The 17,770-nt window shown below is 45.2% G+C and overlaps 1 protein-coding gene and 1 long non-coding RNA gene across 15 annotated transcripts in view; both read left to right on the top strand.

Moving 5' to 3' along the window:
- The window catches only part of HTR2C (5-hydroxytryptamine receptor 2C), a 263,054-nt gene extending 255,470 nt beyond the window's left edge, over positions 1 to 7,584 (top strand). For 4 of the 6 annotated variants that reach the window (XM_032124096.1, XM_032124094.1, XM_032124097.1 and 1 more), the window contains one exon: positions 6,316 to 7,175. In XM_032124096.1, the coding sequence (XP_031979987.1) occupies positions 6,316 to 7,148 (833 nt within the window). In that variant the 3' untranslated portion in view covers positions 7,149 to 7,175. Of the gene's footprint in view, positions 1 to 6,315 lie in introns of all 6 variants that reach the window. The other 2 variants (XM_032124099.1, XM_032124098.1) reach the window with 1 other exon arrangement.
- A 796-nt stretch (positions 7,585 to 8,380) lies between these two features.
- The window catches only part of LOC116450966, a 22,891-nt gene continuing 13,501 nt past the window's right edge, over positions 8,381 to 17,770 (top strand). For 2 of the 9 annotated variants that reach the window (XR_004243026.1, XR_004243021.1), the window contains exons 1-5: positions 8,381 to 10,828; positions 10,958 to 11,441; positions 11,549 to 12,461; positions 13,540 to 13,772; positions 13,891 to 17,639. This is a non-coding gene — a long non-coding RNA (uncharacterized LOC116450966). Of the gene's footprint in view, positions 10,829 to 10,957; positions 11,442 to 11,522; positions 12,462 to 13,539; positions 13,773 to 13,890; positions 17,640 to 17,770 lie in introns of all 9 variants that reach the window. The other 7 variants (XR_004243024.1, XR_004243022.1, XR_004243027.1 and 4 more) reach the window with 7 other exon arrangements.

Raw genomic sequence — 17,770 nt, 5'->3', positions numbered from 1 at the left:
TCTGTGCTGGGCTGTAGTTGCTCCTGAGAGATCATGCTTTGGGATAAGACCAAAACCCCAGGAATTTCTTTGCATGCTTCAGGTTAGCACATAAGCCTTTGGACATATTTCATGGAAAAAAAGGGCAAAACCACTGCTAATGAAGAAGACAGCACGTGCAAGGTCAAAATGTGCTGCTGGGATTTTTCTCAAACCTTTCCCACCAAGCAGGCTGGCTCTGTGGCTCATCACTTGGAGATGAAGAAGCAGTACTAAGACAACTGTTACTGGTGAAGCAAAGGCTAGACAGGCACCCTCCTGTCCTGGAAAAATATACAGATTCCTGACTATGAGCACTGCTTTGGTAGAAGGACAGTAACAACATATATTGCTGAGAAAAATGGTTGCATACCAGTAAAGCCTAAGGGAACTCAATATCTCTCCAGATTTGGGAGAAAATTGTATTAATGTATTTTAAACACTGTTTTGCCTTTTTATATTTGACACTGAATATCTGACAGTGTATATTTGACTAAAATTCTCCTCTTGTAAGCGTGGGGGTCATACTTGACTGGCCTGTAGGTAGAGGTGCTGTGGTGGTGGTCCTGATAACTTTTGCCTCACCAGAATGCAGAGGTGGCATTAGCATTGCAAGCTGGGCTGAGTTGGCATTAACTTTGCTCTGGTGGAGCAGTAGAGCTGGCTTCTGCTCATAAAACTTTCTCAGACCTGCCTTCTGCTCATGGATAAGACAGAAACACTTGCTTTATGACCTACAGCAAAACACTAAGGTGTCATCTGCCTGTTTCCCACTTGTTTGAGCCATCTACGAAGTTATTTTATCTAAAGACATTTTTATTGTTTGTACCATGATTCCCAAGAGTGTCATTGATCTCCCTAGTGCAGTAGCAAGAATTATCAAGGTGAGGAAGACTATATTAACTGATAACAAGCTGAATTCGTAGCAAGGAAACTACCTTGGGATTTCAGGTGATTTCAGGGTGCTTGGATTGGCTGGATGTTCTCATTAGATGTCAGTGAAAGGTTTTGCCTGGGACAGCAGCAGATGGTGACAGTCTGTGAAGAATTTTGCACAGAAATAGCCTGACCATCACACCAGATCTGTTCCCACAAGCAAGGGAGGTGCTGATGTCTTGTGTCTGAGGTTCTGCTGCTGAGCATCAGTCCAACCATCACTGTTTGATTGCTTGGGGAAGCCCAGCCCTGGTAGCAGCAGCTGTGTGAGCAGGAGCCCCATCACCCTCCTTCAAATGCACACCAAAAGAAGTAATTTAGCAAAATAGAAAGGCAGGTGGGAAAATAATTTATTTCTTCTGCCTTATACTGTTGTTTGGTGGTTTTCCATCTGGGCTCAGGTTTCTCAGTGTTCTCCCAAGGTTTGAGTAAAGGTCAGCAGCTCATTCAGGCAGTCAGTAATGACTTTCATCTGTTTGCAGTTGTGCTTGTTGTGGGCAGGGAGACCCTTCAAAGTTCATCCCCCTTTTAGCTTCGACTTTAAACCAATACAAGGCTGGCACAGTTATTTTATTGGAATGGTTAGAGAAAACTAGACCTAATCCAGCCCTGAAGGGGCATTATTGCAATATCAGTACAGGAAAGGCACTGCAGGTAGTCTGCTGAAATATGGGGACAATATGGAATTTTAGTGATTTTGAACACTTCAGAAGCCAACATTCTTCAATTTTCCTCTGAAGAGCTTTGGTTTCTGAACCCAGTGCCTTTTCTTGCACACTGCAAATCAGGGGGCTGCTGGCTGTTGGGGTTTGCTTCTTGCTGTCTGAGTTAGAGAAATGTGCAGGCACTTTGTGAGACATTTCAGTTAAGAAACCAAACAGATCTGTTTTAATGTGAGGTTTATTTTTGCTTATATTTGTTTAAATATGAGGTTAAAGATATGGATTTGAACATATAGTGTTCAGCAGTGTTCTCATTTTTACAGTGTTGCATTTGTGGCAGCCACAGTCTTGTTTGGCACACAGCTTTCTCTTTGCTTTTTCCTTTTCAATTGTCTGTAAATGTCAGGAGGGTGACAGTGGAGTCCAAAGCCACCTGCATCAGCAGAGCTCCTGCCATGGACACAGCAGACTTTGAATTCAGTGCTGACACCTGGAAAGGTGGACCCTGGCCTTCCCAAGCTCATGTACCTGCAGCAAAATGTGACCCTTTTTGTATTCAGCCCTGAGAATTCCACACATGGAAAAACAGAGTAAACCCATATGCAGGCCTCTGTTTTCTTGAGTTAGGTGGTTGTCCTTGGAGAAAATATTTTCTCGTAGAAGAGTGGAAATTACTCCCTTTTTTAGTGGAATTAACCATCAAAGACACAGATATTCAGTAATCTCTGTAATCTCTATCAGTTTCATGGTCTTTCACTGAAGAAAACAAGGTATTAAACACAAAAACTATATTGTTTTACATTTAAGTCTAAATATTTGTGAATGTCAATTTGGACTTTTTAGCCAGCTTTTTCTCTAGTAAATATTTTGTAAATCTGTATATGCAGTCATTTGGGTTTTGTTTTATTAATTTAGAATCTGTGAAGAGCATCTGTTACTCTCTATCCTCAGCCCCATTTGGTGAACATTTCCACTGGCTTAAGGACATCTTTAAAGCTGACAAGCAGCAGTTAGGACAACACTTGTAATTGGATTTGTGATCCAGAGGATCACTCTCTGTGTGACTTCCTGCTGCTCTGTCAAACAGAAGCCAAAGGAGGGTAAAGGAGAAAAAAAAATTACATTCACCTTCTCTGCTGTGGTGTGAAGGGATGTCCTGCTCAAGCTGCTGCCTGGCAGAAGGGTGCCCAAAGCTCCCAGTGTTGAGTGTACTCACTCAACCTGGTTCATGACTTACTAACTGGTTGTCTCTTCTTGCTGGGGCAAAACCAGCTGCCCCAGACACTGCTCAGACTTCAAACAAGAGGACCAAATTTGCTCTGAAGAGCACTGTGATATGCAGTAAGCTTGCAACACTTCAGTCTTGCAAGTTTTTGGAGCGGTGCTGCCTCTTCTGGGGAATTTGCTGCCACCTTAGTTAGAAAGGGTTGTTTGACACAACTGGAAAATGCCTCTGAGGCTGGAGACTTCAGCTCACTAAGTCAGCCTGATGTTTGTTGATGAGGAGTGTCAGGGAGAAACTCATGAAATGCTCTGCACAGGGGCTCAGAGAGCTGCACTGAAGAAAGGCTGTGGACAGCAGTCGGCTTCAGAGCCTCTTGGCTAATTTGACACTCACTCTCCTTGCACTGGTGTAGGGAGTCTGGTATTCTCTCACCAAGTGACCTCAGTTCTTAAATTATGGACAGTTGAAACTGCATGGTTAGTGCTGTGGATTGCTGGAGTCAAGTGGAGCTGAATGCCTTCTCTGTGCTTGTTCAAACAGCAGAACTCGAGTCAGGCAGGCATCCACGTTCATCCATGTCCAGGAGCCTTGGGAATGCTTAGGGGTGATCAAGATACCCCTGCTAAAACAAGGGCCAGCTGTGAGCTGTGTCTGCAAGCAGGTATTAGTGCATTTGGGATTGTGACAGCAGCGATTTTGCAGTAATCCCCCATGAACAAAGCCTCTCTGAGGTGTCCGAGACCTTCCTCACTTCTCACTGTGAGTTAGTCCCTGTTGGTTAAGGTATGTACAGAATTAGTTCCCTTTCAGACTCAATTTTGCAGTGGATTGGTGATAAATCATATATTAAAGAATGAGTTTCAAAGGAGAGGTGTGAGGTGAGAGAAGGCATTTGAGATGAGGATAGTGCCGCCCCTTCAGCAGTGCTGAATCCAGCTGACAGCTGAATCAAAGTGTGTTGGCAGCTTCTCTGAGGGCATCTTTCTTCCTACTGCTGTTAATGATGGGATTTTCCCAGACTGGAAGAAAGTGCAAATAAAGACTTAGTGCTCTCTTTCTTCTGTGCATTCTCAGTCTGAAATCTCACTTTGTTATGTGAGAGGTGAGGGACGCTTTGCCATTACAGCAGCTACCCCCTCATTCTCTGACATTAATGCTGAGCTATCTCATGCTCATGCAGAGTTGTAGGCTGCCATCAATGCTCTTGATTTGTATATCCATCATATCCCAGAACCAGGTTATTCTTCCCAAATGTGCTTTATGTGTGTCACACAAATGTCAGTTTATGTGTAAAGATATCCCAAAACCTCATCTCATTTCCCTTGGCTAAAGCAGTAACACCAACTTAAATGATGTTCATAACTTCATAAACTTCATTCATTTTGGAGTTTTTTTCAAAGGGTAGGTGTTAGAGAGGGCACTAAAGCATAAAATTATACATGCAAATGTAGTCCCATTGTAATGCCATTGACTTAATTCAGATTTCTTCTTCATGTAAAGAGTGCTCAGTCTAACTTCCACCATTTCCCATATGTCTGTGGTTTGATGGAGCCAAGGCATTAGGATGATGTCTTTAATGATGGATTTATGGGATGAAGGTTATTGCAGTTGCAGGGAATTGACACAAGCAAGATAACAAGTAACATATCAAAAAGGAGTCAGCTGCCTTGCCAAGGGCAAACTGATGAGCATTGGCATGTAGAGGGAAAGAAAAACAAACCCTGGACCTAGTACTTGAGCTAGGAAAACACATGCTACAATCACAGAAGACATTTATAATCATTAATTTTCAGAAGAAATTCTGTCACTTGATTACTGCCAAATGGTAATTTTCTGGTAATGACAAATTGCAGATGAATTTTCCAGAATCCTGGAAAACACTTAGCTGGAGTGGGAAAAATGCCCTGGTTAATCTCTTTAGCATGTTATTTTTCCTGTTTAGAAGTTCAGAGTCCCACAGGATTAGATCAGTGGTGTTCACAGCAACTCCAAAAAAAGCAATCCAGGCACAACAGCGGCCTCAGTATTGGTTATTTCTCGGGTGGAAGAGCTCAAGGAGGGCATGGGCAGCCACAGATGTGTCTGAGAAGTGGCGCTCCGTGACAGCCAGCTGCCCAGAGGGGAGCACAGAATTCATTCTGTTGCTCTCTAACTGCTTGGATGTGCAGGGTTTTTTTTTGTTTCTTTAAAAGGGTAGAAAGGAACTTGAAAAGAAATGAAGGAAGATAATCAAAGGCATAGAATGAGTTTGACATGGGGAGAGTGAATAGAGTGGCATTCTTCAGCTCCAAAAGAGATGTCAGACAGGAAAGATGATAACAGGTCTATAGAATCTCTAGGAAGGTGGAAAAGGTGACCAGATAGTGATTATTCACTGTTTCTCACAGTACAGGAACTGAGGGCAGTCAAAGGAAGTTATCAGGCAGCAAATTTAAATGAGCAATAAACACTTTGTTCAGATGACAGATAGGCTGAGGAACTGAATGCCACTGAGTATTGTGGAGTTAGAAATGAGATCAAGGATTTGTAAGATTGATCATGAAGATAAATCTCTCAAAGGTTATTTTAAATACCAGGTCTGGATGCAAATTCTTGCTTTGGAATTTTCTAAGATATAGTGCTTACAGCTGCCCCATTTTGTGCCCATTTTGAAGCTTGTGGCTCTAAACTTCTGATACTTGCCAAAGACTAGATGAACCCATGATGCTGTAACTAGATCTGGCCCACCACGTGTTTTCCGTGTTCTCCTGTACACACATGTTGTGGTATTCCAAAATATGTTGTTGCTTTTGGAAGGTTTTGTGTCTGTCCTGATGTGGGACTGAGCTTCACAGATCAAGGGATGAAGTTTGGATCTCAGTACATGTGAAAAATATTTGAGTGACGTCTTGCAGAGAACAGTCTGTTCGCACTGAGATTGCCCACAAGGGCCCTGAGATCCAGAACTTTGCTTCCATGTGTCTGTGATGCCATGACAAACGGGGCCATTTTTCTATCAGGATTGTTTTAATTACTGTAAGAATCATGCTTTTAAATCTTCATAGCTGTAATTCTTCCATATTTTGAAATTTTTTCTCTTTAAAATTTGCTCCTTTCTACCCTATGTCAGTGATTTCAAAACCCTCCCAAACTGGCAGGTATGGAGTGGTCAGCTGGAACACAGCAGAGGGGTGACTGCCTTTTCTGCACCCAAAAATTCCAGTTAATGCTAGAAAAACAGGAGTTAGGCTGCATTCACTGAGTCAGCTGTTGAGCACAGTAAAGCTGCCCCTGTTCCTGGTGGAGGGTGTCGTACCCTGGAGCTGTGCTCCCAGGAGTGTTGAATGTTTTCCCTTTCAGCTGGAAGCTGTAACTTCTCTTCCAAACAGCTTTAGGCAGTGGGCTGAATGCATGCAGGACCTGCATCATCTCTGCTGCCTCTTTGGAGCCCCGTCTGTCCAGGTAACAGTCTCCTTTTTGGTTTCATTTTCCTAGGGATATCTATGCCTATTCCAGTCATTGGTTTGCAGGATGACTCCAGGGTGTTTGTAAATGGGACCTGCGTCCTTAACGATGAGAACTTCGTCCTCATTGGATCCTTCATGGCTTTCTTCATCCCTCTCATCATCATGGTGATCACATATTGCCTGACTGTCCAGGTGCTGCAGAGACAGGCCACAGTGTTCATGTGTGGAGAGGTGCCCAAGCAGAGGAGGAGCAGCGTGAACTGCCTCAAGAAGGAAAACAACACAGAGAACATTTCAATGCTTCACAATCACGAGGGGGCATCCCACTTGAACTCCCCTGTGAATAAGGAGGCAGTGCTTTTCCGGAAGGGAACGATGCAGTCCATCAACAACGAGCGAAGAGCCTCCAAGGTCCTGGGCATCGTCTTCTTTTTGTTCCTCATCATGTGGTGCCCGTTCTTCATCACTAATGTCATGTCTGTCCTTTGCAAGGAAGCCTGCGACAAGGACCTCTTGAGTGAACTCCTTGACGTGTTTGTTTGGGTGGGGTACGTGTGCTCCGGGGTGAATCCCCTGGTGTACACCCTCTTCAACAAAACCTACCGCAGGGCTTTTTCCAACTACATCCGCTGCCAGTACAAGCCCAGTAAAAAATCAGCACTGCGGCAGAATCAGTGTCTGAATGTTGCTTCAACAGCTTTATATGGGAAAGACCTGACTTTAACTAGTTATCGAAATGGCAATGAATTCAATAGCATGGAACTAGATGAGGCTGAGGAGGGCCTTGAGATGCAACCAGGAACTTCAGAGCTTTCTATAAACAGCTGTAATGTTGTAAGTGAAAGAGTGAGCTGTGTGTAAAAGTGACTCTCACAGACCTTTGCTACGGTGTATCTGTAGCCAAAATATATTGTGTAAAAATGTAAGTGTCGGTCAAAGGACAATGTAAATACTGCATTCTGAACAAAGCTTTCTTTTTTTTTAAAGAAGAAAAAGAGTTGTCTTTCCAGTCCAGTACTTAAAATAATATATATTAATATACTGCAGTGAAGTTTAAGGTTCTATATTTACTGTTAATACTAGATCAGAACTATTAGTTACTTTGCATATGTCATGGACAAAATGTTTGAATTCTTCTTCCAGTGCATGAACAAAAATGCTGAATATTTATCTCAGGTGGAATTTGCTGGAGTCCAGAATGGCACGTTAATAGTTATATATCAAATACATGCTATTAGACTTGGTCAGTATAACTTTCTTTTTCAAGTTGACAGTAAATATATACTTTAAATCCTCACCCCTATTTGTGCCGTGTAAAGACTTTACAGAAACTTGGCAGAGAGACGTCACAACAGCGTAGTGGCTGTGCAGGCACCTGGCCAGACATGTCCTGTTATGTGTAGTGGCTTCTGCCATACTGGGTCAATCTTGCACTTCAAGGGACCTTTGTTAGACTCTGGCTCCCTCTCCAATCCTGCTGTTTTCTTTCTGTTCCTCAGGAGGCTCTGGCTCCCCTGAGGAAGGTAGGGAATGCAGTTCTGGTGTGGTTTTGCAGTCCTAACTGGGATCACTTTCAGACTTGGAGAAGAGCTGTGAGAAACAGAGTGATCCCCAGTTACCTATTTCAAACATTCAATAAATGGAAAGCCTGAGATTCATTAAAAGCCCTCTTTTAGTCTTGCAGATAACCATCAGCTCTGGGATGGAGCAGGCTGTGTGCTCAGTGTGGCCAGCACTGCCCTCAGATTGCTGGAGGATCAGGGGCTTTGGCCTACCTCAAGAAGAGCACTCTAGCTTTGGAAGAGCCCAAATCTCATCTTCTCTTCTCTTCTCTTCTCTTCTCTTCTCTTCTCTTCTCTTCTCTTCTCTTCTCTTCTCTTCTCTTCTCTTCTCTTCTCTTCTCTTCTCTTCTCTTCTCTTCTCTTCTCTTCTCTTCTCTTCTCTTCTCTTCTCTTCTCTTCTCTTCTCTTCTCTTCTCTTCTCTTCTCTTCTCTTCTCTTCTCTTCTCTCCTCTCCTCTCCTCTCCTCTCCTCTCCTCTCCTCTCTCCTCTCCTCTCTCCTCTCTCCTCTCTCCTCTCTCCTCTCTCTCCTCTCTCTCCTCTCTCTCCTCTCTCTCCTCTCTCTCCTCTCTCTCCTCTCTCTCTTCTCTCTCTTCTCTCTCTTCTCTCTCCTCACATCTAGTTATTCATTAGCTGGTTTGGCACTTGCTTTTCTTTTTCAGCACATTGCTGGTGATAGGACACTGCTTTGGGCCTAAAGCAGAAGGTTCTCTGTTTGTGGAGCTGGCCAGGGTCAAGCTGTGAGGGGCAGGATGTGCCTCCCTGGGGAATGTTGGAGAGAGGTGTAAGCCAGGGTCCCTCTTCCTGTCTCAGGAGGGCTGAACAGGGCACGTGATTGGAATCATTTGCTGGTGTCATGGCTCTAAAGCAAACGGTGACCAGGAGCAGGAAGGAAGCAGACCTGGAGCTAGTCTACACGGAATGTTAATCTGGAGTAACTTTTGAATTTGATTGATTCCATTTTACTCCCAAAGTAAATTATAGTATATCATATTAACACTACTTACATATTTAATGAAAGCATCCACATTGGGATTGAATGCAGTTTAAGTAATCTGCTTTTAATAGACACCATGTATAATTTGAATTATTTTTCTTCTGCATTCCTGTGTATGCAAACCCTCCAGGGCACTGTCTTTCTGGCACTGTGCCTCTGGGGTGATGCCTCTCACACAGATTTCCTTATGTGGAGCATTGTCTAACACCAGATATCACCCATAAGGTTTTTATATCTTCATTAACTACTACACAGATGCTGCAGTGCCCATCTAACATGGGTGCATTTAGCATCACTGACAGCCTCTGGCTAAGATAATTGTCAGAACAGAGAAGCTTACGCTAGGCATGGATAAATCGCATTTTATTTACATGAATTGCTTGTACTCTAAGCTTGCTCTGTTCATTCCACTAAAATTAACTTGTAGAAGAACTGGAAAATTCTGCCAGTTGTGACGCTGTGCTGTTGCACTGCTGTGTGCAGCAACAACCTTGCTGAGGCCACTACTAAAACACAACATATGGGTTGTATCTGCTGAGGGGTTGATCCCAGACTGATGCATTGAAGTTGATTATCTTCTTTTCCCCCTCATCCCCTCCTGGGACAAATCCATAGTTTTAACCTGCAGGCAGATGAGATATCCCAGTGCAGAGTGCAGCTTACTGCTTGCAGAAGGCAGCAGAGCTGCTCCGTGTGCCAGCCTGCAGATACCACCGTGGGCTTGAATGCTTGGGAACCCACTTGCCTCTCCAAAAAGGTCAGGTAATCCATAGGGAAACAACTGGCCAGAAACAAAAACTTGCACCTTCAGTGACTGCCCTTTACCCTGAGTCAGATTTTATTATCTCAAACAGTACAGAAAAATCAGAAAAATAACAGTGCATTTAAAATTTTATTTCCCCTTTGGGTGAATTTATAGCACATCTCTTCCAAGCACGTATATGTGTGTATATACACATGTGAGTTTGTACTTATATATACACACATATATATACAAGAACTGACCAGATTTTGAAAGCATTTAGCAATAAGTTGAATTACAGTAGCTTCTAGCACATCTGTCAGTCGTGTGAATAGCTCATTTTCCACAGCACCCTCGAGCTCAGTGTAAGTTTGCACACAGGCATTGTCTTTGCATAGGAGCCTTCATGTCTCACCCTTGCCAGTTCTGTTGTATGGGCAAAAAGGGAACCTGCTATATTTGGATGTAAATAACGAGAATTGAACAGAGAATTTTCAGAATTTTTATAAGTGTTTTTAAAAAAATTCAGCGCCAGAACTGTAAATATGCCAACCTCAGCTGGACCTGTTCTGATGTCCATCTCTTGTTTGGATGAAGAGCCAAGGGGACTGCCTTACAGCGCCTGCGTTCCTCCCAGCCAGTGGGGGAGAACACTTCTGTGAATGGTTAAATACTGTCATGTACCCAACTTTCTTTGGGTCATTCACATCAGGGTTTTGTGATGCTGCTATTAATTTATTAAAGAAAGTTTGTTGGTTTAATCATTCTTCTTTTTTTTTTTTTTATGGTTATCAGAAAATAAATAAGTGAACATGCCCTCTCTTTCTTTCATCTGTCCCCAGTTAAAATATGTCCTGATCAAAAAACCAAATCAATAACAAAAGAGGATAAGGATGTATACTTAAAGTATGGCCCACAGCTGCTGAATCACAGGAATTAGTGTCAGCAGATGTCCCAACACTCCCAACCCCAAAACTTGTTAAATGTGAAAGCAGTGATAGACTATTCTCCCTCTTCAAATTGCTCCCTCCAGGAATAACTGTTAAAATTTACAATTTTTAAACTACGTAAATTTGAAGAATCAATTTAGTTCTCTGAAACTTAACCAAAGTCAAGTTGTCCCCACAGCTCCCTTGCTTCTCCTGAGATGTAGCCATTCTGGTGCCTCCAGAAGCCCTGCCTGGGGCTGTCCTGCGGGAACACCTGCTGGAAGCTCTGTGTGAGTCCTCAAATCTCAGCTCAGGTACAGTTTTGTCTTACAAGTAGTGTCTGTTGGTAATGTTTTGTTTTGATTTGGACTGAAGAAATGAAGATAATTCCTTGGAAATGGTTGGAGGCTGAGATATGTTGTCTGCTTTGTTTCCCAAACCAGATGGAGCTGTGTGAGTGGGCTCACGGGACAGCACACACGCAACAAACAGACCATCCCCTTTGACTTGCACTGGAGAATCTGCTCCTGGGGGCAGCCCAGGTTGGAACTGGTGTTTTCCTGAGCTGTAGGGCCTTGCAGTCTTCGTGCCTGAGGCCAGAAGCAAGGCTGGCCATGGTGTACAAAACCTCATGGCTGGGCAGTCTGGTTTCCAGACCTGAGCTGGCTCATCTGCATCTGTTCATGTTGCCCCACACAGCCAGGTCTGGGGTGTAGCATCCGTGCGATCAGCCATGGTGGCTTTGGGGACCTGTGTGAGCCTCACAGACTGTGCTTTGAGGAGAAGGCCTGCTCCTCCCTGTGCTTGCTGAAGATAAGAGCAGATACCCAGAGGCTGTAGCATTTGGGAGGCGAGAGGGTTCAGAGCCAATGCTGAGGAGTCTCAAGGCATCCCACCTCAGCACGGCTCTCTATTGTCTGAACAACTGTAAGTCCGCAATAGTTTTTATCTGAGTGATAATTTCAAGATGTAAATGTTAGGTGATGTGTGAATAATCACCATGAGCAGTGTGGGTCTTGCTGTTTTCCCTACAGAGACACTCGTGCCAATCCTTAGAGCCTTTCTTCTGGAGAGCCTTGCGAAGAGTTTCATCACTGGTGTGGAGTGTGTCCAGTTCTCTTTCCAGTCAGCATCCAAGGTGTTGGAGCCATGAGGGCCCTGGATACGGAGACCCAAATTCCAAGGAAGAAACATCTTTTAAGGAAGAAAAGCAAACCACAAGCAGCCCTTCAGAAATATCGTTTAACTTTGAGCTCATGAAGGGTGTCTGATACTGCGGCAGACAAATTGTGCATTCCAAAAGCAGAGCCCGTCATGTGACAAAGGAGCAGATGTCTCTTGGATGGCTTTCCTCTCTGTGTCACAGTATCATCAGGATAGCTACATGCCAAGAACTGCACTTGGCTTTGTCTCCATTTCAGGGGCAGAAAAGGCATCAGAAGCTTTTTCCTGGGAAAAGGCACGCAAAGACCACCAAGCCTTGTGCAGGTGAAGCAGGAGGACAGAGATAGACAGATGTGTGCTCGCATCTGTGCACACGAACACACACACCCCAGAGAGCCACAGGAGATGTCATCACACTTTAGTCTTCTCTTGATAAAATGGGAGTATCTGAAAAGCCGGGGAGGAAACCTGTGACAGGGAGATCAAATGTAAGTGCCGGTGTCACTGTGAGATGGGGGCTGTTCCAGTCATAATGTAGTTTGTGGTGGTGCCTGTATCAAAAATAAGCTTTTGTTTTTTTCAGTTTTAGCTATGAAGTTGTTATTGTCTGTTCTGTCTCTCCCTCATTTTTCTCTAAGTCTCAGGTCTTCTGCTTGTTTGTTTTTCACACACTGAAACCTGTGCTCTGAAGCTGTCCGAAAACATCTCTGTGATGCGCCCTTCCCTCTCAGCTGTGCAGGGATGCTGCAATCCCATAACAACATGGAGATGGGGAGGCTTCAGGTGAGGGATTTTGGATCTATACAAGACAGACAATCAATGCAACGAGGCACACTTGCTGATTAAAGAACCACACCAGAACATCTTTAATGAACAGTCAAGTGCATGAGCTACACACTGAAAAATTTTGCTTAAGACTGTCCTAAATCCCAGCTTTTGCTGACAGCAGGAGGGTGTGTGGGTACACGTGGAGGCAGTGCAGCAGCAGCAGGGTTTCTGCTCTGGGCAGATCTCCCACATGGTTCCTCCAAGAGGGTGCTTGTTTTAGGGCCCAGCACAGCGTGTCCCGGTGCACTGCCCAGTGGGATTCGCTCCACCCTTTGCTGAGCACTGCAACCACTGAAAAGCTTGCACAAGCCCATCCTCCTGGGCCACAGCTCCAAGGATCTGTGGAGGGGCCTGGCAAGTGGCTAAGTGTCTAGTGGTGGCACAGGCCAAATAACTCTGGCTGCTCTGGGGTGGTGACAACAATAGAATTATACAGACTGCTCACAGCAGGCAACGGGTGACGAATTATTGTGGAAGACTGAGACTCTGGAACAATCTTTCTTCTGTATTACATCTCTCATGAATGTTGTCTTATGTTCTGCTTCCCCCAAAACCAAAGGATCTCTCAGCAGATAAATACAATTTCCCCAGCAATTTCCCGGGACAATGGTGGCTGCTTTGTTACTCTAGTGGGCACCAACACTTAAGTGACTTGAAAAATGAATCATGCAGCACCACACAGGGGCATGTTAAATCCACTGTTCTGAATTTTCCTGTGCTTGAATTGCATAAATTGGATAAATTAATGTTTAATTAAAATACAGCCAAATTATCCCACGTATAATTTTAATAGGATCTAATTGTGGCACTTCGAGTGATTTAAATTTCTGATACACTAAAAAAAAAATATCTGTAAACTAGTGCCTGTTAGTCCACTGCCTGGTTGCATTTGTTAAAACTAAGAGCGGTTTCACATCTGTGTGTGCTGCTGATGTTGGTGTCTCCTCCTGCAGAAGGACAGGTGGGTGCCAGTGACAGATGCTCATCAAAGACACTGGAGATTTTAATCTGGGTCCTTTTCTCTGACTGACAGCTAGAACATTTTCTGTGACATTCTGGGGAGGAAGACTTCGGTGCCTCTCCTGTGGAGCCCGCACTTCCCAAAGATCATGACACTGCTCAAAGCAACAGAGAAGTGCAAATTCCCAGCAGAGATCTCAGCTGTGTTGGGGGTTCCTTCCCTACAGGCACCAGTAATTCATGTCCCAGAAGGCGTCCAGAGAAGATCCACAGGTTGCAGTGACTCGCCAGTGAAGCCGTGGCAAGGTCTGGCCCCCTCAGCTAAGTACTCACCCCCTCTTCTTTTTGCAGCGCGGCCACAAGGCTGGAGCACGGGTGGGATAACCCTAAAGTGAGCATTTGTTCTCTCTTGTACCTTCTCTAGGTGTACTGAAGACAAAGCTGCCTGCATCCTGCACCAGGCTGTCCTGTGAGAGCATTCAGCAAAGTGCAGGGATGAGTTACTGGCTGCAACACAGCCAGTGGTGCAGCCAACCATGGTCAGCAGTGGTGGTTTTCCTTTGCCAGACCTTCACCCCTTACCTTAAGGGTAAATAAATGTGATTCCCTGTTGGTTTGTAGGTAGCTGATACTTTTGCTTTAAAGAATAGGTGGGACTCTGTGTTGGGCCTGAGCAGCAGCCCTGGTGATAGGCACGGTGTGAGGACACAAGGGCCTTATGAGAAAAGAGCAGAAACCTTGGCTTTTTCCTCCTAGCAGCCAAAGATGGGCAAAAAAGGCTCTCCACCAGGATATCGGGGAGTTCTTGTTCTGACTAAGGAGAGAGAGGAGCTATTTAAGCTAGAGGAAGGCACTGATATACAGAAAGGGCAGAAATAAAGTAAGAATTAGAAGCAGGTTTCTAACAAGTGGGGCATTCCAAGTCTGGGACTGCACTTCCAGGTGAGGCAGCAGTAACAGCAACTGAAATGCTTAGTGAGGGCTCAGCTCTTGCATTCACACAGGAATTTATCCCCTAGGTACAGCAGGAGGGCCCAAGTCAGGCCACTTGTCCTCATCCTCTGGTTTGGCAGAGCCCAGGCACCAAGCCAGCCATCTGCACAGCAGCACCTCCCCAGGGACACGTCCCAAAATGTGGGAAGAACAAACATCCTGAGAAGGAAATGCTATTTTTGGGCTATAGTCCTTCCAAGTTGTAGCAAAGCCATGAAAAATGCCACAATTTTGGAGGAAGGCAGGTGAGGCCGTGCCAAGTCAGTGCATCTCCCACACGCAGGACAAGATGAAGTCAAGGCATTGCGAAGGCTGCGTGTTCTCAGCCCTGAGCCAGCCCCAAACTGTGTGAGGCAATATTTCAGTTGCATTCTCAGAAGCATCCAGAATCAGCCAGCTTGGCTAGCCCAGGCCTGGCTGCATGCAGTCACGTCAGTGTGTTTTGTTTATACAACAGCATTTTCGTGGACATTTGGTGTTACTGGAGATAGTCTCAGTCTGCTCAGGAGAGCCACAACACTGAGGTAATACCCTTTTGGGCTGCCTTCAGCTGGTGTGGTTGAACAAACACTGGTGAGAAGCTTTCAGGGCTGACCCTGCTTTGTGCTTGCACTGCCTGACTTTTAAAACACTTTTCTTTGTTGCTGTAGCCAGGAACTTCAGGCTTTTGCTTCAGTAAAGTAAATTGTGCTGTTGGTCTTTTAAGCTCTCCGTTGTTAAGAGTGAACTTTGCTGAACCTGGCAGGCAACAAGGTTATTGTTTTCTCAGTGTGAGTGTTTCTAAATGAATTGGCATCACAGGCACAAACTTCTGGGGAGCTACCAGCCAAGATCAATTTGAGAGTCCCAAAGGTTGGGACATATTTCCATTTCAACAGTTAAGAGCTGGAACATCATCAGATAAAAGGCAAGGTCTATTCTCTTCTGGGCTTCATGCCTCAGGTGGGGACCTCTTGGTGGCACAATGACTCAGGCTCCCTGGGCAGCCCTGGCTTTGCAGTCAGACCCTGTTGGGATGTTTGGATACCTAGAGACAGGATGGGATCCTGTGTCTGCTGTCTCTGTTTCCTTCTCCTGTGTAAATTTTCTGTAGCCATTTTATGCTACACTCACATCACGTCAGGCCACTGCCTGGTTGCATTTGTTAAAATTTAGAGCAGCTTCACATCTGCGTGTGCTGCTGGTGTTGGTGTCTTCTGCAGGAGAGCTGTTGCTCTGGGTGGTTTAACACACTGTGGGCATCTGTTTGCTGTTACTTGTGTGCCATGGCCATGCAGGGAGAGTGCCTGGGCAGGGTGGCATGGCCAAGAGCAGCCTTGGAGAGAGGCTTTAATCCCTAGGAAGATCAGGCTCTGCATGTTTGTCTGCTATGCATGTTTTCTCCACTACCGCATGAATTCCAGTGAAGAGTATTCTGCCACCCTTTGTTTGTTTTTAAATCACAAAGGTATTTAGACAACATTAAAGGAAGGTGTTCCCTGGTTTGTAAAAACCCCTGATTTTAAGTACTTCTTTTTTTCCCCAAATGAAAATAACTCCTGCAAGTCACTGGTGCTTTGGTGAGGTGGGACATCCAAGCACACCAAAGGTGTGACATGCCTTTGTCACCTCCATTCACAGCTTCCCAGGCAAGGAAACAAAAAACATCGTTTGTAGATGATCACTGATGATCATGGCTCAAAGCCCCTCACTGCAACTGCAGGAACGTTTCCCACCTTCCATCAAAGGCAAGGCAGGGCAACCTCATTTGGCATCTCAGAGAAGCCAGAGGTGCTGTGCAGGCTGTCCTTGCTGTCAGAGATGAGTGCAGGCACCACTGGGGACCACAGCAGCGCTGCCACCGTGCTCATCCAGCCTCCCAGCTTAAGGAAGCACCCACATTGAGCTCTCCCTGCAGTGAGACCCACTTAAACACTGAGATTGTCTCCTGGGCAGACCCATCAAGAAAGCAAATATCAAAACCATGTTTCATATTTTTAAATTAGTTATTAGTTTCCTTTTTTTTTTTTTTTAATGTGTTTAATGGTGTAAAACTTGCTGAAATGGTGTTTTATTTCCTGAATGTAGCAGTCCTGTGTTGTGTCTGGATGCAGATCCACACAGGAGGCAAGCAGCCCAGGATGGCAAGGACATGAATCCTTAATTTTGGGCTAAGCCTTGTGGTGTCTGTCATTTTTCAGCTGGTTGTTTTATCTCTCCATACTCTAGGAAGAGTATCTTGACACAGACAGTTTGCAGAGCAATTTCAGCTGTTCGGACGGCTCAGCCACAATATGTTGCCTCAAATTGTTCTGTTAAGCACATGCATCAGCTGTATTTGTTTGCCTCGAAGCTGTGAAAACCAGAGACCCTCCTGAGAAAATTTAGCTCCTACATAGAAATAAAGAGATTGAAAATGCTCTCAAATGTACAAATGCCACACAAGGCAGCGAGCTGCAAACCTGCCATGGCCTGTGAAGCTCTTTAGATTATATCATTAGCTACTGCATCCCAAAGCCTTGACATCTAGAAGCTGCAGCCAGAAGGGCTGTGCTGTCCTTCCAAGATCTAGGCACTCCCTGGAGCTGCAGTGGCTCAGGGATGAGTGCTGAGATCCATGGTGGCTCAGGGGTGAAGGAGCTGGTGCCAGAGTGAGGCAGGGACACACAGCAGGGCAGGGCCAAACCTCCAGTTTGGGCTGGTGGGACATTTCTGAGGGTGCTCAGTGCCTTGAGCATGGGGGAGGGCAGCAGCAAGGGCTGGTTTAGGCTGGCATGTACCCTGGGAGATGCAGATCTGGGCAGTGTAGCAGCACTGGGCCATGGTGACGATGCCACGAGGCACAAGGCGATGTTACCCCTCAGTCACACCCGAGCTGAATGATGGAGCAAAGGGGTGACACCTCTCTGCTTAGCAGGACAGAAAGAACAGGACTCTTTCTAACGGTGACAGAGCCCTTATCCCCCCCTATTTAATTTTCACGCACTAAATACCAAATTCTGGCCGCACCGATGCTGCACCTGCTTTCCACGTCCTTTCATCCAAGCACAGATGCTGACACCCAGTGGCCATGGAATTTCCAGCTCCCGTACAAGAGGGAAAATTTCAGCACGGATGCCTCAGCCGGTGAGATACAACATCCACCTTTCCATTTCCTCAAGTGCAAGAGGAGTAAAGAGTTCCTGGGAGATCACAGAATGGGTAAGTCTGGAAGGGAGCACTGGAGCTCATCTTGTTCAACCCCATCTCCAGCAGGATCCCCAAGCGTGCTTTAGTTAGGATCGTGTCCAGACAGCTTTTGAATATCTCCAGAGGAGACTCCACAACCTCTC

Source organism: Corvus moneduloides, chromosome 14 (genome assembly GCF_009650955.1).
Source record: "Corvus moneduloides isolate bCorMon1 chromosome 14, bCorMon1.pri, whole genome shotgun sequence".
Classification (NCBI taxonomy): Eukaryota; Metazoa; Chordata; class Aves; order Passeriformes; family Corvidae; genus Corvus; species Corvus moneduloides.
This window is presented reverse-complemented; position numbering and strand designations above follow the sequence as displayed.